At 41.9% G+C, this 17866-nt stretch overlaps 1 protein-coding gene across 1 annotated transcript in view; it reads left to right on the top strand.

The window, feature by feature from the left end:
- Positions 1-3300: 3300 nt before the first annotated feature.
- GPNMB (glycoprotein nmb) overlaps positions 3301-17866 on the top strand; it is a 28572-nt gene continuing 14006 nt past the window's right edge. The window contains exons 1-4 of the mRNA XM_060304707.2: positions 3301-3504; positions 10957-11109; positions 13022-13165; positions 15155-15304. Of these exons, the coding sequence (XP_060160690.1) occupies positions 3435-3504; positions 10957-11109; positions 13022-13165; positions 15155-15304 (517 nt within the window). The 5' untranslated portion in view covers positions 3301-3434. The remainder of the gene's footprint in view (positions 3505-10956; positions 11110-13021; positions 13166-15154; positions 15305-17866) is intronic.

Genomic DNA, 17866 nt, shown 5'->3' on the forward strand with positions numbered 1-17866 from the left:
AACAGAAGTCTCTGCGTCATTTGTTAATGCTTAAATCTGAAAACTGTGACTCTGATTATAACACGTTAAAAAGCCCACATTAGGACAAAACAGTCACATGGGCTTTCTCTCTCTCTGAACTGATTCCTTTATCTTCAGTTTATTCTTGCCTTCTGCTCTGCCAAATATCAAAAGCTTTGTTTCAGCAAGTCATGTAACCTCTGAGAGTTACTTCCCATCACTGTTCTTATCACACACTGTTCTTATACACAGAATTTTTTGCTAAGTCACCTGCTGTATAACTGTGATAGGCGGAATAATGGCGCCCCCAAAGATATCCACATCCTAATCCGGGAACCTGTGAAGCTGTCCTGTGGCAAGAGGGAATTAAAGGCTGCAGATGGTATTAACGTTGCTAATCAACGGACTTTAAGACAAGGAAATTAACCTGGATTATCCAGGTGAGCCCAATGTAATCACAAGGTTTTATAAGTGAGAGAGGGAGAAAGGAGAATCAGTGTCAGAGTGATTGGGTGTGAGAAAGACGTGCCCGGCGCGACTGGCTTTGAAGATGGAAGCAGGCCCGAGAGGGGAAATGCAGGGAGACCTCTAGAAGCTAGAAAAGGTAAAAGAAACAGATGCTTCATTGGAGCTTCCCTGCTGCCGCTTTGATTTTAGCCTGCTGAGACCCATACCAGAAAGCAAGGTATTAGATTTGTGTCGTTTCAAGCCTCCAGGTCTCTGCAAATTCTGCTAACGGTGGCGATAGGGAACTCATCCAACAGCTATTTACAAGAGTTGGAGAGGAAAGGGCCTTCATTTTTATTATCTTGCTTAAAAACAGCAGTTTGAACTAAAAAATTCCTAAAACTAAAGGGAACTCCCCCACCGCCTGCCGTGACACCTGGGCGTGGCTGCCACCTGCCCCTCCACGAGCCTTCCTTGAGGTGGCTGCTACCTTTCTCCCAGCTCAGGGGCTACTCCTCAGGTTGGGACTGTGGCTGCACGAGGGGTGCCAGAACCCAGGCTGCTGAGAGGCCATTTAGGACGTTCTCAGAAGTTGACTATTTGCTCAACAGCATTTCCACCAGGATAATCATGTGGATAATACCAGGTAATTGCGAGGCTTCCCTTCTTTGAAGGAACTATTTCAAACCTTTTTCACAGTATAATTTTATTTTGCAAGGAAAGAAAAACAGCTTGAAGATATTTCTTATCCAAAATAGCCCAGTATCTTGAAACCTACAAAGGACTTTATATGTTGTCAGCTGTTGATTATCAAGGCACTGATTAGCCAATTTGTGGTGCTTTGAAATTAAGAATTTCTGGTGCCTTGGCCTCCATCCAGCTGCCTACCTTTTGCCTGTTGCCTTAGTTCATTGCTATCGCCTGTTGACGGGAGAGGGAAGGAGAGAAGACTTGATCATTGTGTCTGTCACCCTAAATAAGATCTCCTTACCTAAGAGTCTGACACTTCCAGTTTTCTTAGAGACAGAAAGAGCTAATCTGGCCAAAAATAGAGGCCAGAACTAATCGTAAGCAACAAAGGGAAATCATACTTTTCAAAAATCAATAGTGAGTTTCCCCTACACTGAAGAGCTTTTCTTAATTATAAAAGTTATTCATGTTTGTTGTAAAAAGAAAACAGAACTATATAGATTATATGTAATTTATGTAATATACATTACATAAAACCAACAGCTACTTCCATTATTCACTTACTCATCTGTATTTGAAAACAGTTTTGTTTCAGTTTTGCATTTGTTCCCTTCCCTGTTGCTCGCTTCATATTTGCTTCAAAGGCTGTAAAAGCAGCTCTAAAGAGCTGTGTGTGGCCTTAGGGTAGGGAGTTTCACAGACTATTTATTTCTATTCATCATTAGCACACTGAAACATAAATCACTACCACAAATTTTCCCCTCACCCCTGACCAGGGCTTCTATGTGTACTGAAAACGGTTATGTGGGTGTGACTTAGAGAACGATCACATGCAGTAAAGTCATGTTGCCACATTTTCTGCACATTCTGTAACCAGAAACGATTTGATAAGATGTATGTTCTAGGCGAGCTTGTTTTTACATTTAATGCTTGCTTTCTGTAACATGAAGTAAATATGCTGTATGTTGAATGCAGTTGGTCCTGAGTGATACAACACAAGTAAATGCTTTGAGCTCAAAAATGATGCAGGTGGTTCCAAAAGTTATATGGAATTGCACAGATATCCTAAATGCACTTTTGAGTAAATTTCTCAACTACTGGAGGTGGTGCAGCTACTTGAGTCCCCTTTCGGCACAGCGTATGTTTTTATCCATGTATGTCATCCACCATTTCAAGTGATGGAAGAGATCGCTCCCCGTCTTAGTTTCCTCTTGGGGGAAGGGGATGTACAAGCACTAGCTAGCGCTGGGAAGAGGTGGTCGTCTAAATTATGACAAAAGAAGCATAATTGTGACATTTCAACATGAGCTGGGTGAGTGAATCACCAAACGAGTCACAGCAAGTTAATAATCAGTGAGGTTGGAGAAAAATGGTACAGATGAACCGGTTTGCAGGGCAGAAATTGAGACACAGATGTAGAGAACAAACGTATGGACACCAAGGGGGGAAAGCAGCGGCAAGTGGGGAAGGTGGTGTGATGAATCGGACGATTGGGATTGACATGTATACACTGATGTGTATAAAATTGATGACTGGACTTCCCTGGTGGTACAGTGGTTGAGAATCTGCCTGCTAACGCAGGGGACACGGGTTCGAGTCCTGGTCTTGGAAGATCCCACATGCCGCAGAGCAACTAGGCCTGTGAGCCACAACTACTGAGCCTGCGCGTCTGGAGCCTGTGCTCCGCAACAAGAGAGGCCGCGATAGTGAGAGGCCCGCGCACCGCGATGAAGAGCAGCTCCCACTTGCCACAACTAGAGAAAGCCCTCGCACAGAAACGAAGACCCAACACAGTCAAAAATAAATAAATTTTTTAAAAAATTGATGACTAATAAGAACCTGCTGTATAAAAAATAAAATAAAATTCAAAAGTTCAAAAAAAAACGAACAGAATCTAATTCAAAATATAAGATAACAAAACATTTTAAAAATTAAAAAAATCAGTGAGGTTGGAGATTGAAATTTTATTTGGGGAAGGCTATCAAAATAGGACCCATAGGAAAGTAAGTCCCTTTAACTAGAAATATGGAATAGCAACACTGCAATGGTGTGCATCTGAAAAGTGAATAAATAGATACTAAGAGCAAGTGAGTCAGAAGCACATGAGTGGTTGAACTCCAGAGACCAGATCAAGCCATGCAGCTTAATACCATCACATGATCTGCCCCGAGGCCCATATTTAATGAAAATAAGGAGTGGAGCACAGCAAAAACCAGAAGAACACTGTTGCTCTTAGCGGATGGAGCCAGAGGAGTTACAAGTTAAACCTTGATTGCCGGGATCCGTGAGAATTCAGCATGGAATGTCTCTACTGTTTCCTGGGATTTCTGCTGCTGGCTGCAAGACTGCCACTTGATGCTGCCAAACGTGAGTAACTGTCCCATTTCTGTATTTTTATCCCATTCTCTGGCTATTGTCTGAAGTGATGGGTTTGTCTGAAGTAACTCTGCCTGAGCCCAAAGTTGGACTTTAGGAAGATTTCACGCTCACTTGTTTCTTCTTCTGAAAACCGTTGGGGATGTTGAAAGTACGGCAGAATGCGTTCAGTCCCCATTCTTTGCTCCAGGCTCTTGAAGTGAAAGACGTGCAGCCCCTCTGCTGTGGAGCTTTTTTCTATCAAAATTGCCACCCACTCTGTTAGAGACATTGCGGGGGGGGGGGGCGGTGATGAAGGGCACAGTCTCTGGCTTGAGACCACAGCAACGCTACCCACTAAATTTTGTTTCGTTGCCATCCAACAGGAAAGAGCCTCAGATGAAATGGGGCCCAAAATCTAGAATCAGACTTTCTAATAATCCCAACCCAGAAGCTATCGCCAATCCTGCTGAGGGAATTCCCTGGTGGTTTGGACTCCACGCTTTCACTGCCGAGGGCCCAGCTTTGATCCCTGGTCAGGGAACTAAGATCCCACAAGCCGCTTGACAAAAAAAAATCCTGCTGATAGGTTTTCACAGACCTGCAGGAGTTTGCTGCCACTGTAGTGAGGATACTGAGAAAAGCGCTAAAGCCCTGGGTCTCTTTTCTAGTTAGAGTAGAGGCTGGGGACTTTTTAACAATGCTGATGCCCAGATCAATGAGATGAGAATCTTTGGAGGTGGGGTTGGAGCATCCTTGTTTAAAAATCTCCTCTTGTGTTTGGAACGGAAGCCAGAGCTGCGAGCCACTGAGCTCACCGGTGGCCCACTTGTCCAGTCCAGGGGATGGGCGGCCATGGCAGCCCCTATCCTCCAGTGGAGTGGGAGAAGGAAGTGAATTAGACATCTCCCAGAAGGTCCACTCCACCTCACTCCAGTAGAGTGACAACGTTCCCTGGAGGAAAAGTCCTGATTTTGCCAGACGACCCCACGGGAGGGACGGGGGGAAGGTAGGCGCTGAGAAGGGACCCACCATGTGTGCTCACTGAGCTGGCCGCCTTAAATCAGTCGGCTAGTCCTCACAGCCCCCTTTGTGGAGCACATGGTCCTCCCACTCTTTAACGGGTGAGCAAACGAGCCCAGGTCCGGCTTTTCACCTGCTGGGCCCAGATCTGAGAGTGGAGGATCCTGGACACACGTGCACGCGTTCCTCTCACTCCTCCCAGCGGGAGAGAAAAGCCCTACAGCGAAGAGGTCTTTGCAGAGTGCGATGCCCGGCGGCGGCTGGGTGGAGGAGAAAGAGAGGGGGGCGCTGCAGGCTCGTGGAATGGGGGGTGGGGGGCGCTGGGCGCGCCGGGAGCCCGCGGTGCTGGGGTTCCGGGATGGGGACCTGGGCTGGGGGGTAGGGGAGGAGAGTGTCGGGAGGCCAGTTGTGCCGCCAGCGCTGAGGCCGGTGACGGGGCAGGAAGAGGAGCAGCGACTTTGACCCAGGAGCCCAGATGCAGGGGCTGTGCCGGCGCGGGGCCGGGCCGGAGAGCGGCGACCAGGGATTTGTCACTCGTCTGGGCCGCACGGGGCCTTGCAACAGCCCCGGGAGGCCGGGCAAGCTGGCGCTGTTCCCCTGTCCCAGGCAAGGGGGAAGGGCCGCACGGCGGATACGAGGACGAGGAAGGCTTTCGTGGCAGCCGCTGTCCTTCCTGCCAGCCGTGGGGCTGGACCACGAGTGACTGGCCCCTGCACCTAATTCTAGCCTCCGGTCCACCAGCACCCCCTTGCTCTGCTCAGCAAGGCAGATCAGCCTGAGGCTGGCCGGCAGTTTGAGAGGAGGCCCAACCTATTACCACGTAACAAAACCTGCTGTGCCTGGCTTCACCTTGCCTTAAGAAGAAATATCCTGGCCGCAAAAAATAAGGATGGGTAGAATTTAGCAGTATATAAGACACCAAGGGATTCCTTGCCATTTTCCAGTCACAGCCGTGGTAAAAAGAGGAAGGAGAGGCTATTGACAGAGTAGCTCACAAGTGGCCAAGCCGCCATGTCTCTGCTAGTAGAGCAGGGCGTCCGAAGGGTAGAGGGAACAGCCACAGGGGTGCTGGGTGTGACCCCATTTACCTTCACATCTATTCCCCTCCCCACTTTCTTTTTTAAAGTCTTACTGTTGGGGTTTTTTTATTTTATTTTTTAATTCTACTTTTTATTTTGAGGTTATTATAGATTCCCATGCACTTTCAAGAAATAATACAAAGAGGTCCCCGCTATGTACTCTTTACGGGGTTTCTCCCAATGGTAACATTTTGCAAAGTTGTAGTACAATGTGGCAACCAAGATATTGACCTTGACACGGTCAAAATACAGAACAGTCACATCACCACAAAGATCTAAACCCACTTCCCTTTCCCACTCCACCCAACCCCCAGCCCCTGGCAACCACTAATCCATTCTCTAGTTTTATAATTTTGTAACTTCAAGAACGTTAGAGAAATGGAATCATACAGTATGTAATTTAGGGGAACTGGCTCTTTTTTACTCAACATAATTTATTGAGGTTGTTGTGTGTATCAGTAGCCAGTTCTTTATCACTGAGGGGTATGCCGGACTACATGGATGTACCACAGTTTAGCCATTCGCCCACTGAAAGATTTCTGGGTTGTTGCAGCTTAGGCTATTATGAGTAAAGCTGCTCTGAACATTAATGTATAGGTTTTTATGTGAACATAAGTTTCCATTTTTCTGGGACAAATGCCCATGAGTACGACTGCTTGGTTGCATAGTAATTGCATGTTTAGTTTTACAAGAAACTGCCAGACCGTTTTCCAGAATGGCGGTACCATTTCCACCAGCAGTGTATGAGTGATTCAGTTTCTCTACATCTTCACCTACATCTGATGTCATTTGTTTTTAATAAATTTATTTATTCTACTTTTGGCTGCATTGGGTCTTCGTTGATGCGTGTGGGCTTTCTCTAGTCAGGGCGAGCAGGGGCTACTCTTCGTTGTGGTGGTCAGGCTTATTGCGGTGGCTTCTCTTGCTGCAGAGCACAGGCTCTAGGCACACGAGCTTCAGCAGTTGTGGTGCGGGGGCTCAGTAGTTGTGGCTCATGGGCTTAGTTGCTCTGTGGCATGTGGGATCTTCCTGGACCAGGGCTTGAACCCATGGTCCCTGCATTGGCAGGCAGATTCCTAACCACTGAGCCACCAGGGAAGCCCCTGATGTCAGTATTTTTCATTTTAGTCTTTCTGATAGGTATGCAGTGATATCTCATTGTGGTTTTAATGTGCATTTACTCACTGGCTAATGATATTGAACATCTTTTCATGTGTTACTTTGTCTTCTGTACATCCACATCTGTGAAATGTCTGGTCAGGTCTTTTACCTGGATTATTTGATTTTTTAACACTGAGTTTTGAAAATCCTTTATATGTTCTAGATATTATTCCTGTTTTGGAAATGTAGTTTGCAAATATTTTTCTCCCTGTAATGTGCCTTTTTACCCTCTTCACATGGTATTTCACAGAGCAAAATTTTTTAATTTTAATGAGGCCCAGTTTATCAGTTTCTCCTGTTATAAATTATGGTGTTAAGTCTAAGAATTATAAAAAAATAAAAAAAATTAAAAATTACAAAATAATTTATAATTTTATAAAAATTATAATTTTTTATTTAAAAAAATAAAAAATAAAAAATTATAAATTTTGGTGTTAAGTCTAAGAATTCTTGCCTACCTAGAACCTGAAGATTTTTCCTATGTTTTTTACTTTTTTACAGTGCCATGTGTTGAAAGGCTATCTTTTCTCCATTGGATTATATTTGCAAAAATCCATAGGGCATATCTGTGAGTCTATTTCTGGGTTTTATAGTCTGTTCTATGGGCCTATGTGTCTATTCCTTGTCACTTGCCTTTTAAGTTTGCATTTTTCCTTGATTTTTGACATTTATTTTTTTCAATTTATTTTTATTTATTTATTTATTTTTTGGCTGTGTTGGGTGTTCGTTGCTGCACACGGGCTTTCTCTAGTTGCGGCGAGCAGGGACTACTCTTCATTGCGGTGCCCGGGCTTCTCATTGTGGTGGCTTCTCTTGTTGCGGAGCACGGGCTCTAGAGCACGGGGGCTTCAGTGGATGCAGCGCATGGGCTCTAGAGCACAGGCTCAGTAGTTGTGGTGCACGGGCTTAGTTGCTCCGCAGCATGTGGTATCTTCCCGGGCCAGGGCTCGAACCCGTGTCCCCTGCATTGGCAGGTGGATTCTTAACCACTGTGCCACCAGGGAAGCCCAGACTTTTGACATTTAAAATCAGTGGAGAAATCTGTGTTTGGATTATGTTTCTGGAAACACTGACATTCACTCAGGATCTGAGGAAGAGGAAGACTTCGGAAGAGTAGAAAAAACTGATCCTGGGACTCAAAGATGCCAATCTTCATTTCTACTTGATTACAGATGACTCTGAGTGAATCGTATCACTTCTCTAGGCCTGAATTTCTTTCTTTTTTTTTTTTTTTTTTTGCGGTACGCGGGCCTCTCGCTATTGTGGCCTCTCCCGTTGCGGAGCACAGGCTCCGGACGCGCAGGCTCGGCGGCCATGGCTCACGGGCCCAGCCGCTCCGCGGCATGTGGGATCTTCCCGGACCGGGGCACGAACCCGTGTCCCCTGCATCGGCAGGTGGACTCTCAACCACTGCGCCACCAGGGAAGCCCTAGGCCTGAATTTCTTCGTCTGTAAATGAAAGGATTTGAACGAACTACTCTTAGTTCTTTCTATATAGAACATTCTACCATTCCATGACTCAACATTCAACTGAATTTCCAGTTATAATAAACATTTATTGATAAACATAAATTTCCTGCCCTCACTTTGTTCCTTTTTGGAAACAGATACTATCTCACAGTATCACAGGACGTGTGGTTTTTTGCCTGATGTGAAGGTCCAGAGAAGAAACATGGCCTGAAATCCCACAGCCTGTTTCGTAGTGGGTTCTATAACTTCCAGCTCAATGTTCTTTCCCACTCCATCTGCCTCCATTATAAGAAGGCAATTACATGCTTCCCCTTCCTCCTACCAACAAAGAGGAATAGAAGGCAGAGGCTAGTGGCATCCATTCAGTATGGCTTCTCTGAGTACCTTCTAAATACCGCCCCTCATAGGAGGCCTCTTTCAGGATGTAAGAGAAAAGGCAGCGTTCCTGGCTCTGAGTCCATAGCCAGACCAAGACACAAGACCATATGACTAGATGAGACAACAGTTTATAGCAGTGTATGATTAGGAGCTGGCAAGGGTTATAGACAATGGAGCTTTTGCCTGTGAGTAACAGATACTCAAATAGGTTGAGTAAGACGTTTATTGTCTCAATCCACCCAAAGGTAGACAAGGCTGGAGGAAGAGCTCAACAATATTGTCAAGGACTCTTTCTTTTCATCCATCTATTCTGACACCTTTGGTGTGCTGGCCTGCTTCCTCAGATTTTTTCCCTCATGGTTAAATATGGCTGTCACAGTCCAGGCATCACATCATTATACTACTGTCTCCAAAATCAATTCTCAGGAGGAAAAAATGGAGTTTTTTCCCACTTTTTTTTTTTTAATAATAGAGAAAAATGTTTCCCAGAGCCTCCATCAGACTTACACTCAGCTCCCGTCAGCCAGGATCTAATCATCAGTTCCTGCCCAAACTGTAAGGAAAGCTAGGAAAGTGATCCTCTAGAATTTTGAATCATTATGGTAAAAACTCTGCAACAAGAGAAAGAGGACAGGTGCAGGCAGGAACTGTCTGCTACAGTCCTCAAAGAAAGGACAGACAATGTGACCACCAGACTTATCAGGAAAGGCAAAAAGACAGACATCAAGATTGGAAAGAAATTTAAAAGAATTGGAATACTATAAACCCTGGAGCAACCACTCAAAACAAAGAGGTATAGCTAATAAGTCAATAATGCAGATAAAATGGAATCCAAAAATAATCCCAGTAAGTATAAGAAAAGAAGAAAAAAGGAATAAAGAACAGAATGGATAAATAGAAAACATATAGTAGACAAATCCCACAATATTGATAATTACATTAAATGTAAATTACCTAAACACTCCAAATAAAGGGTAAAAATTATTAGACTATTTTTTTTAAAAAAAACAATATGCTGTCTACAAGAAACCCACTTCAAATATAAAAATATTTATAGGTTAAAAGTAAAAGGATGGGGAGTTTCCTGGTGGCACAGTGGTTAAGAACCCTCCTGCCAATGGAGGGTACACAGGTTTGATCCCTGGTCTGGGAAGATTCCACATGCCACAGAGCAACTAAGCCGGTGCACCACAACTGCTGAGCCCGTGCTCTAAAGCTCGTGAGCCACAACTACTGAGCCCGTGAGCCACAACTACTGAGCCCGTGTGCCACAACTACTGAAGCCCACGCGCCTAGGGCCTGTGCTTCGCAGCAAGAGAAGCCACCACAATGAGAAGCCTGAGCACCACAATGAAGAGTAGCCCCCACTCGCCACAACTAGAGAAATCCCACGTGCAGCAATGAAGACCCAAGACAGCCAAAAATAAATATAAATTAATTAATTAAAAAAATTTTAAATATGTAAAACAAAGTAAAAGGATGGAAAAAGATGTACCAGTTAAACACTAAGCACTAATATCAAAGTATTCTTCAGAACAAGGAATATTAGCAAAGAAAAAAAAGTCAATTCCTAATGTTAAAAGGGTCAATTCATCAAGAAGACTTAACAATTTAAAATAGAGCTTCAAAATACATAAAGCAGATAATGCCAACTGAAAGACAAAGTTGACAAATTGGCACATCCATAATTACAGTTGAAGATTTCAACGTTCCTCTTTCAGTAACGAAATAACAAGCACACAGAAAATCAACAGGAACAGAGAAGTTGCCAAAGACAATACCAACCAGCTTGACATAAGTGACATTAAAAAAACACAATACTACACAACTGTATATGGAACATTCACCAAGACAGACCATGTGCTGGGCCATAAAAACATTTGTTCAGCAGTGGGCCCTCCAGGACTGGTACATGTCTCCTGGAACCTTGGAGGCATTCCTCAGCCTGGCACTCCTTGAGCCAAGTAAACCATTCAGAATGGAAAAAGATGAAAAACTGTTCTGAAGATCATTGGCATCACTGTCTTTCCTAATGATAGTGTATCAAATCCAAATATTCAGAAGACATGTTTTGAGAAACCAAATGATGTCTAAGAAATGCTGACATTCAAAACTTTTCCTTGATCCACTTAAAGTACGTAAAGAGATAGGGTCTAGGGTCTGAGTACTTGTATTCAAGGTATTTCCAGTACACATTTTTTTAAAAAGCACCTTCTATCTGCTTCACATATTGGAAATATTATGTATGTGCTTTCCAATCTTATGAAGTGAAAAGTTGCTTTAACCATTGTTAGATAATACTAAATGAGAGATGAGGTAGACAAAATAATTTTTTTTCCCAATATTTTTATAGGCGTTCATGATGTGCTGAGCAACGAAAGACCTTCTGGTTATATGCGGGAGCACAGGCAATTAAATGGCTGGTCATCAGATGAAAATGACTGGAATGAAAAACTCTATCCAGTGTGGAAGAGGGGAGACTCGAGGTGGAAAAACTCTTGGAAAGGTAAATCAAAAGACTCAACCAAAACAACTGTAATTTCTTTTTTTTTAAATTTCAAGTGTACAACATAGTGATTCAATTTTTTCTAACTGAAGTATAGTTAATTTACAATGTTGTGTTAATTTCTGCTTACAGCCAAGTGATTCCGATATATATTTATTTATATGTTCATATATAAATGAAGACACACATTCTTTTTTTTAATATTCTTTTCCATTATGGTTTATCTCAGGATATTGAATATAGTTCTATAGCTCCCTGCGCTATACAGTAGGACCTTGTTGTTTATCCATTCTATATGTAACAGTTTGCATCTGCCGACCCCAAACTCCCAGTCCATCCCTCCCCAACCTCTCCTCCCCCTTGGCAATAACAAGTCCGTTCTCTATGTCTGTGAGTCTCTTTCTGTTTCGTAGATAGGTTCGTGTCATATTTTAAATTCCACACATAAGTGCTATCGTATGGTATTTGTCTTTCTCTTTCTGACTTCACTTAGTATGATAAACTCTAGGTCCATCCATGTTGCTGCAAATGGCATTATTTCATTCTTTTTTATGGCTGAGTAGTAGTCTATTGTATATCTGTACCACATCTTCTTTATCCATGCATCTGTTGATGGACATGTAGGTTGTTCCATGTGTTGGCTACTGTGAACAGTGCTGCTGTGAACATAGGGGATCATGTATCTTGTTGAATTATAATTTTGTCTGGCTATAGTCCCAGGAGTGGGATTGCTGGGTCATGTGGTAATTCTATTTTTAGTTTTTTGAAGAACTTCCATACTGTTTTCCATAGTAACTGTACCAATTTACATTCCCACTAACAGTGTAAGAGGGTTCCCTTTCCTCCACACCCTCTCCAGCATTTATTATTTCTGGACTTTTTGTTGATGGCCATTCTGACTGGTGTGAGTTGATACCTCACTGTAGTTTTGATTTACATTTCTCTAATAATTAGCAATATTGAGCATCTTTTCATGTTCCTATTGGCCATCTGTATGTCTTCTTTGGAGACATGTCTAGTTAGGTCTTCTGCCCATTTTCCGATTGGGTTGTTTGATTTTTGTTGTTGAGTTGTATGAGCTGTTTGTATATTCTGGAAATTAATCCCTTGTCAGTCACATCGTTTGCAAATATTTTCTCCCATTCCGCAGGCTGTCTTCTAATTTTGTTTATGGTTCCCTTGGCTGTGCAAAAGCTTGTAAGTTTGATTCGGTTGCATCCACCAAACAGCTGTAATTTCTTATTTCAGTTAGTCTTGTAGATTGCAGATCACAGGGCTCATGGTGCGTCCATGAATGACAGCACTCTAGCTACCAAGTGGGAGGCACCTGGATTTGGCAATCTTTCCTTTATCTCAACACTATCACTTTCTAAACTCCTCTCCCCCACCACACGCACAGTAAAATCGCCTTAGAAATTTGCAACTGGTGCCTCTTGGAAGATTTCGAAGAGCAAGCAGGTTTGGCCTCAAACTTAAGTAACTGATGTGGGAATGGTCATCTTCAGAAGTTCTGAGACTCCAGGGCACTTTGACCATCTCAAAAGTGTGGTTTCTCAGAAAGTTAATATCTTTCTGTTCATATCAAAAGCCAATGAATCCTTCAGTCATTGGTCTTGAAATTGAAAATTGCAAACCTTTAATACCTGTCTCCTCAATCCAATTAAATAGATTTTTAATTATTTTAAGGAAATGTTCTTTCTGTGGTTAGAGAGTTCTTCAATTGGTCTGACTTTTTAAGTTTGTCTTCTGGAATGTTGTACTCTGACAGCAAAAGTGAAGAATTCTGCAAATAGTTTGTAAAGAGGCATAAGGATCCTCTGGTTCTTATTTGTAGATTTAACTTTACTTTTTTTTGTTTATCAGTGAAAGGGAACAGAGGTGTTTGATTGAGCTCCACTTTTCTATGTCCTAGGAGGCCGCGTGCAGGCACTCCTTACCAGTGATGCGCCGGCACTGGTGGGCTCAACTATAACATTCGCAGTGAACCTGGTATTCCCCAGATGCCAACAGGAAGGTGCCAGTGGCAACACAGTCTATGAGAAGAACTTCAGAAACGGTAAGGAATGTTAGTCACATTACAGGAACATGCTAGTTCTCCTAACTACTGGAGACCCTCCTCATAAACCTTAATGCTCACAGGTACTTCTATAAATGCAAGATGCTGCAGTTGTCCCTTGTCATCCCCTCCTCAAGTTGGATGACAGGGAATGTGAATATGTCCCTCCATCAACATCAGTCAAATCCATTTCGGCCAATGGGTGTCTCTCCACTACTTGGAACCCTCCTCAAATCTACGTTGGGAGGCTTGGCCTTTTTTTTTTGGCTGCCCTTTGCTGCATGTGGGATCTTAGTTCCCTGACCAGGCATCGAACCCATGCCCCCCTGCACTGGGAGCTTGGAGTCTTAACCACTGGACCGCCAGGGAAGTCCCGAGGCTTGGCCTTTTCTTAGTGCCCAGTTGATTGGACAGAGAATACCTTGTTGATTCTCAGATTTGGGTTTTATTACTTGGACTTCTTCTGGCTACTCAAAGAATAGTCAGTTTGTCAGATCTTTGTTAATCAGATAGGCTTCTGCTCACAAGAATTCCTTAAACTGTGTGCCTAGCACAAATGCTAAGATGTGTCTATTTTGGTGTTGCTTTGCTCTTAGTTAAAGCAAATAAGCTCTTTGCCCATGTTAAAGAGCACAAATGATTACAAATACATCAAGGGGGATTATCTTGTTAGAAGTGTACAGCCTTAAAAGCTCAGGTAATTACTGAGATTCCTCAGTCAGTAACAAGGCTGATAAGTGCAGTTATGATCTCATTTTATTACTTAGAACTTCTGTGAAACAGTTGATGTGTTTATTTCTTATTAATTCTTCATCTTCCTATGAAGCAAACAATGAATTCTGTGTAGAAAGAGTTTGATAATTAAAAAGTGTTGTTTACAATCGTCTGTAGCATTTTTTCTTTCCTTCTAAAAAAGTTAATTCTTATGAATGTTTCAAATGGCAATCTAACCCTCTGAGCACTTTTATATGAAAGAGTCCTTGTGACTTATGAAAAGTTATATAAAGTATATATCACCACTAGAAGAAACTAGAATTTTTGAAGAAATGGCTAATTCCAGGTGTAGGACAGGGAAAGTACCACATGAACCAGGGACATCTTGTTGTCCCAGAAAACAATGGAGTAATGGGGACATGTCACAGGGACACGGAAGGCAGCTAGAGGGGCTCCTACTGGCCATATTTGGAACAATTTAAGAATAAAAAAATAATGGCTGTAGTAGATTGATAAATAAAAAGGCTCTTCATAAATGTCAGTGACATAAAAAAAACAAGAGGGTGGGGGGATTGTTCTAGATGAAAAGATATTGATCATGACTTGTTTAAAATGGAAAACTGATGTTTTCCCAAACATACAGAAAAGTAGAAAGCAGGTACTTCGAGATTCAACAAATGTAACATTTTTTTCCTGTTTCCATCTATCTATCTACCTATCTATGTATCTATCATCTATCTACATTTCTAGGCATATTTCTTTTTTTTTTCTGAATCATTTGAAGAAACAAAATAGCCAAATGTATGATGTGACCCTTGACTGTGGTAGGCGTGGCGATGACGTGGTTATGTAAGAGAATGTCCTTATTCTTTGGAGATGTGTGCTGAAGTCTTTAGGAGAGGAGAGTCATGATGTCAAATGAATCAGGGAAAAAAAGCTACAGATAGAGAGAGTGTATCAAAGTAAAAAGATACAGCATCCCTCAGTTTGGTTTGAATATGCTTGTGATTTGGAGACCCAATATGAAGATAAACATATTAAGTGATAGCTCTAAATTTCCTGAAAAATTGCTTTATATAAAACTCATTGAAATATAACATGTAGGCAGAAAAATGCACAGGTCGTAAAGGTACCATTAGATGAATTCTGAATATTAGGGTTTTAGTTCTCCAACCATATTTAAATGAGTTATGAAAAAATATGAAAATGTGTTTAATTCAATGAAGAGCATTGAGTATTCTGAGTCAATCATGGCGTGTTCCTTTCTCTCTTTAGATACTGGTCCATCTCCTGACCCATATGTTTACAACTGGACAGCATGGACAGAGGATGGTGACTGGGGAAATGGCACCAGACAAGGCCATCACGGGAAGCCTTTCCCTCACCCCCGAAAATGGAATTTTGTCTTTGTGTTCCACACACTTGGTTGGACTTTTACAAACCCCCTTAGCTTCTTCTTTACCTTTCCTTCAAATTTTAAATTTTTTCTCTTTCCGTATTCTATAATTGAGAATTACAACCCTGGGAGTTTAACAACAGTTACTCTTTTAACTTTCCTTAGCTGGAGTGGAGGGTGAGGGATAAAAATTAAATCTTGGTTAGCCTTGCCATATCTCCAGGACATCAAATAATTAAAACGAGAAAAAAGACAGGTTCAGCTTTCTTATTTTAAGACAAAACTACTCAATTTTTTTCCATCTAAAACAGTAATATGGGGCTTCCCTGGTGGCGCAGTGGTTGAGAGTCCGCCTGCCGATGCAGGGGACACGGGTTCGTGCCCCGGTCCGGGAAGATCCCACATGCCGCGGAGCGGCTGGGCCCGTGAGCCATGGCCACTGAGCCTGCGCGTCCGGAGCCTGTGCTCCCCAACGGGAGAGGCCACAGCAGTGAGAGGCCCGCGTACTGGGGGAAAAAAAAAAGAAAAAACAGTAATATGAAAAATAATATTTATTTATTTGCATCGCACACGGATGGGCATTTGCTGATTTATTATTTAATTTTTTTATGTTTTTAAAAGAATTTTCAGAATTTAACTTATACTCTTTGTAGGAAATTTGGAAAATGCAGAAAAACACAAATGAAAAATCAGTCACCATAATTCACACCAGAGATTATCATTGTTAACGTGATGGTGTTTTCTCTACCAGTATTTCTTTCTTTCTTTTTTCTTAGTATTTCTTGATTAAGATCATAAAATATATACATTTTGATCAATATCATGAGCATTGACTAAAATTCTTGCATGGCTTGTGGGGTCTTAGTTCCTTGACCAGGTATCAAACCCAGACCCCGGCAGTGAAAGCACCGAGTCCTAACCACTGGACCGCGTGAGAGTTCTCTAAACTTTTTTATATACATTATTTTAATGACTGCATAATATTCTATTGAGTAAAAGTATAATAATCTAACTACTCTTCTTCTTTGATGTAGCCTACCCTCTTTTTTTTTTTAACCACAAATGGTATCCACTTTGCTTTACTATTAGTGAAGTGATTTTTTTTTTTTAAGGAGGACTAAATTTAGGTTATCAGCAAAGCTGCTAAATTCTTAGTTAAAAATCTTACCAGGTGCCACCTGGCTCTGAGTATTGCAAATCTGCTACCAGCCATGCAGACTCCAAATCTCTAAATGTTTGGTCTGTCTTCATGAATTACAGACAGCTTCTCTTTCTTCAGTTAACTTACTTATAAATCAAAATAACATATTAATAATACATGGTCCAATTGAACAGAGTACAAAATATATAACAAGTACTATGCTCGTCTATTTAAATCAGCTGATTTAAAGCCGACTTTTTTCAGTCCCTTCATGGCCCCCAAGTGTCATAATTCCCCAAGTGTGATGATTTCTTTGACCTGACAGTTTGCATGGAGTCACTTAGGCTCACTAACACTCCAGATTCTGTTTAGCCTAGTTAACAACTATTAACTTAACCAGTTAAGATGTCATTATTTAACATCAGTTTCCAGCCCAGAAACCGCTGTTTTCCTAACAAGATGGTTTTGAATTTCCATCTTCTGCTGAGGTCTCAGAGTTAACTAATATTTTTCCTCAGCCAAGCGCTGCCTCTGTGGTCGGTGCCAGAACTAACATTTCCTCACGTATCACTAATTCCAAGACACCTCTTCCCCCTGTAACCTCTAACAGAACTGGCTCTTCATTTCAAGGTAAAGGGGGATCGCAAGCCTTTCCTGACACTTTATTTTCTATTTTTTGGGCTGCAACTCGCGGCGTGTGGGATCTTAGTTCCCCGACCAGGGATCGAACCCGTGGCCCCTGCCGTGGAAGCACAGAATCTTAACCACTGGACCACCAGGGAAGTCATCCCTTTCCTGACACCTTTGACCATGTGATGAACATGGTCTTTAAACATCTCCATCTCACAAGCATCCATCTTACAATACTTGTTATTTCAATGACACATCTGTGCCAGGTGCCTCAAAAGGATTAGAAAAATCCTTGAGTCCTGAAGGAGAGGAATTACTTTCACTAGCTAGCCAGTGGCAGTTAGATTTAGGTTAGAGTTGGAGAAAGAAAAAGAAGGATTCAAGGGCCCTAGAAATGTTAATGGAACTACTCCGTTCCTTTTTATACCCACAATGCCCTGTTTGTTTTTCATCACTTACTGCATTTTTATAAACAAACACTACTAGAAGGTGGAGGATTCTAGTTCCCTAAAAGAAAAAAGTTACTTAACAATATAGCTGAACTACTAATATTGTTACAAAAATAAGGTAGATTTTTGGATATATTTTTAACTCCCTTGGACACCTACATCAAATGTATTTTCTGGGGGAAACATATGTATTTCAAGTGCCAGATCACTTCCTTATACAAATTATTTATTTGTAAACTAAGGACTAATGGCATCCCACTAAACAGCTCTTTTCATTTTAATCAACTGTATACAACTACATTTATGTTTGTGAGATTGTTTTATAAGGTTTTATATGAAAATGAGCACCGCCTTCTTTTCTGAAGGAGCCA

The sequence above is a fragment of the Globicephala melas genome, chromosome 9, assembly GCF_963455315.2.
Source record: "Globicephala melas chromosome 9, mGloMel1.2, whole genome shotgun sequence".
NCBI classification, from domain to species: Eukaryota; Metazoa; Chordata; class Mammalia; order Artiodactyla; family Delphinidae; genus Globicephala; species Globicephala melas.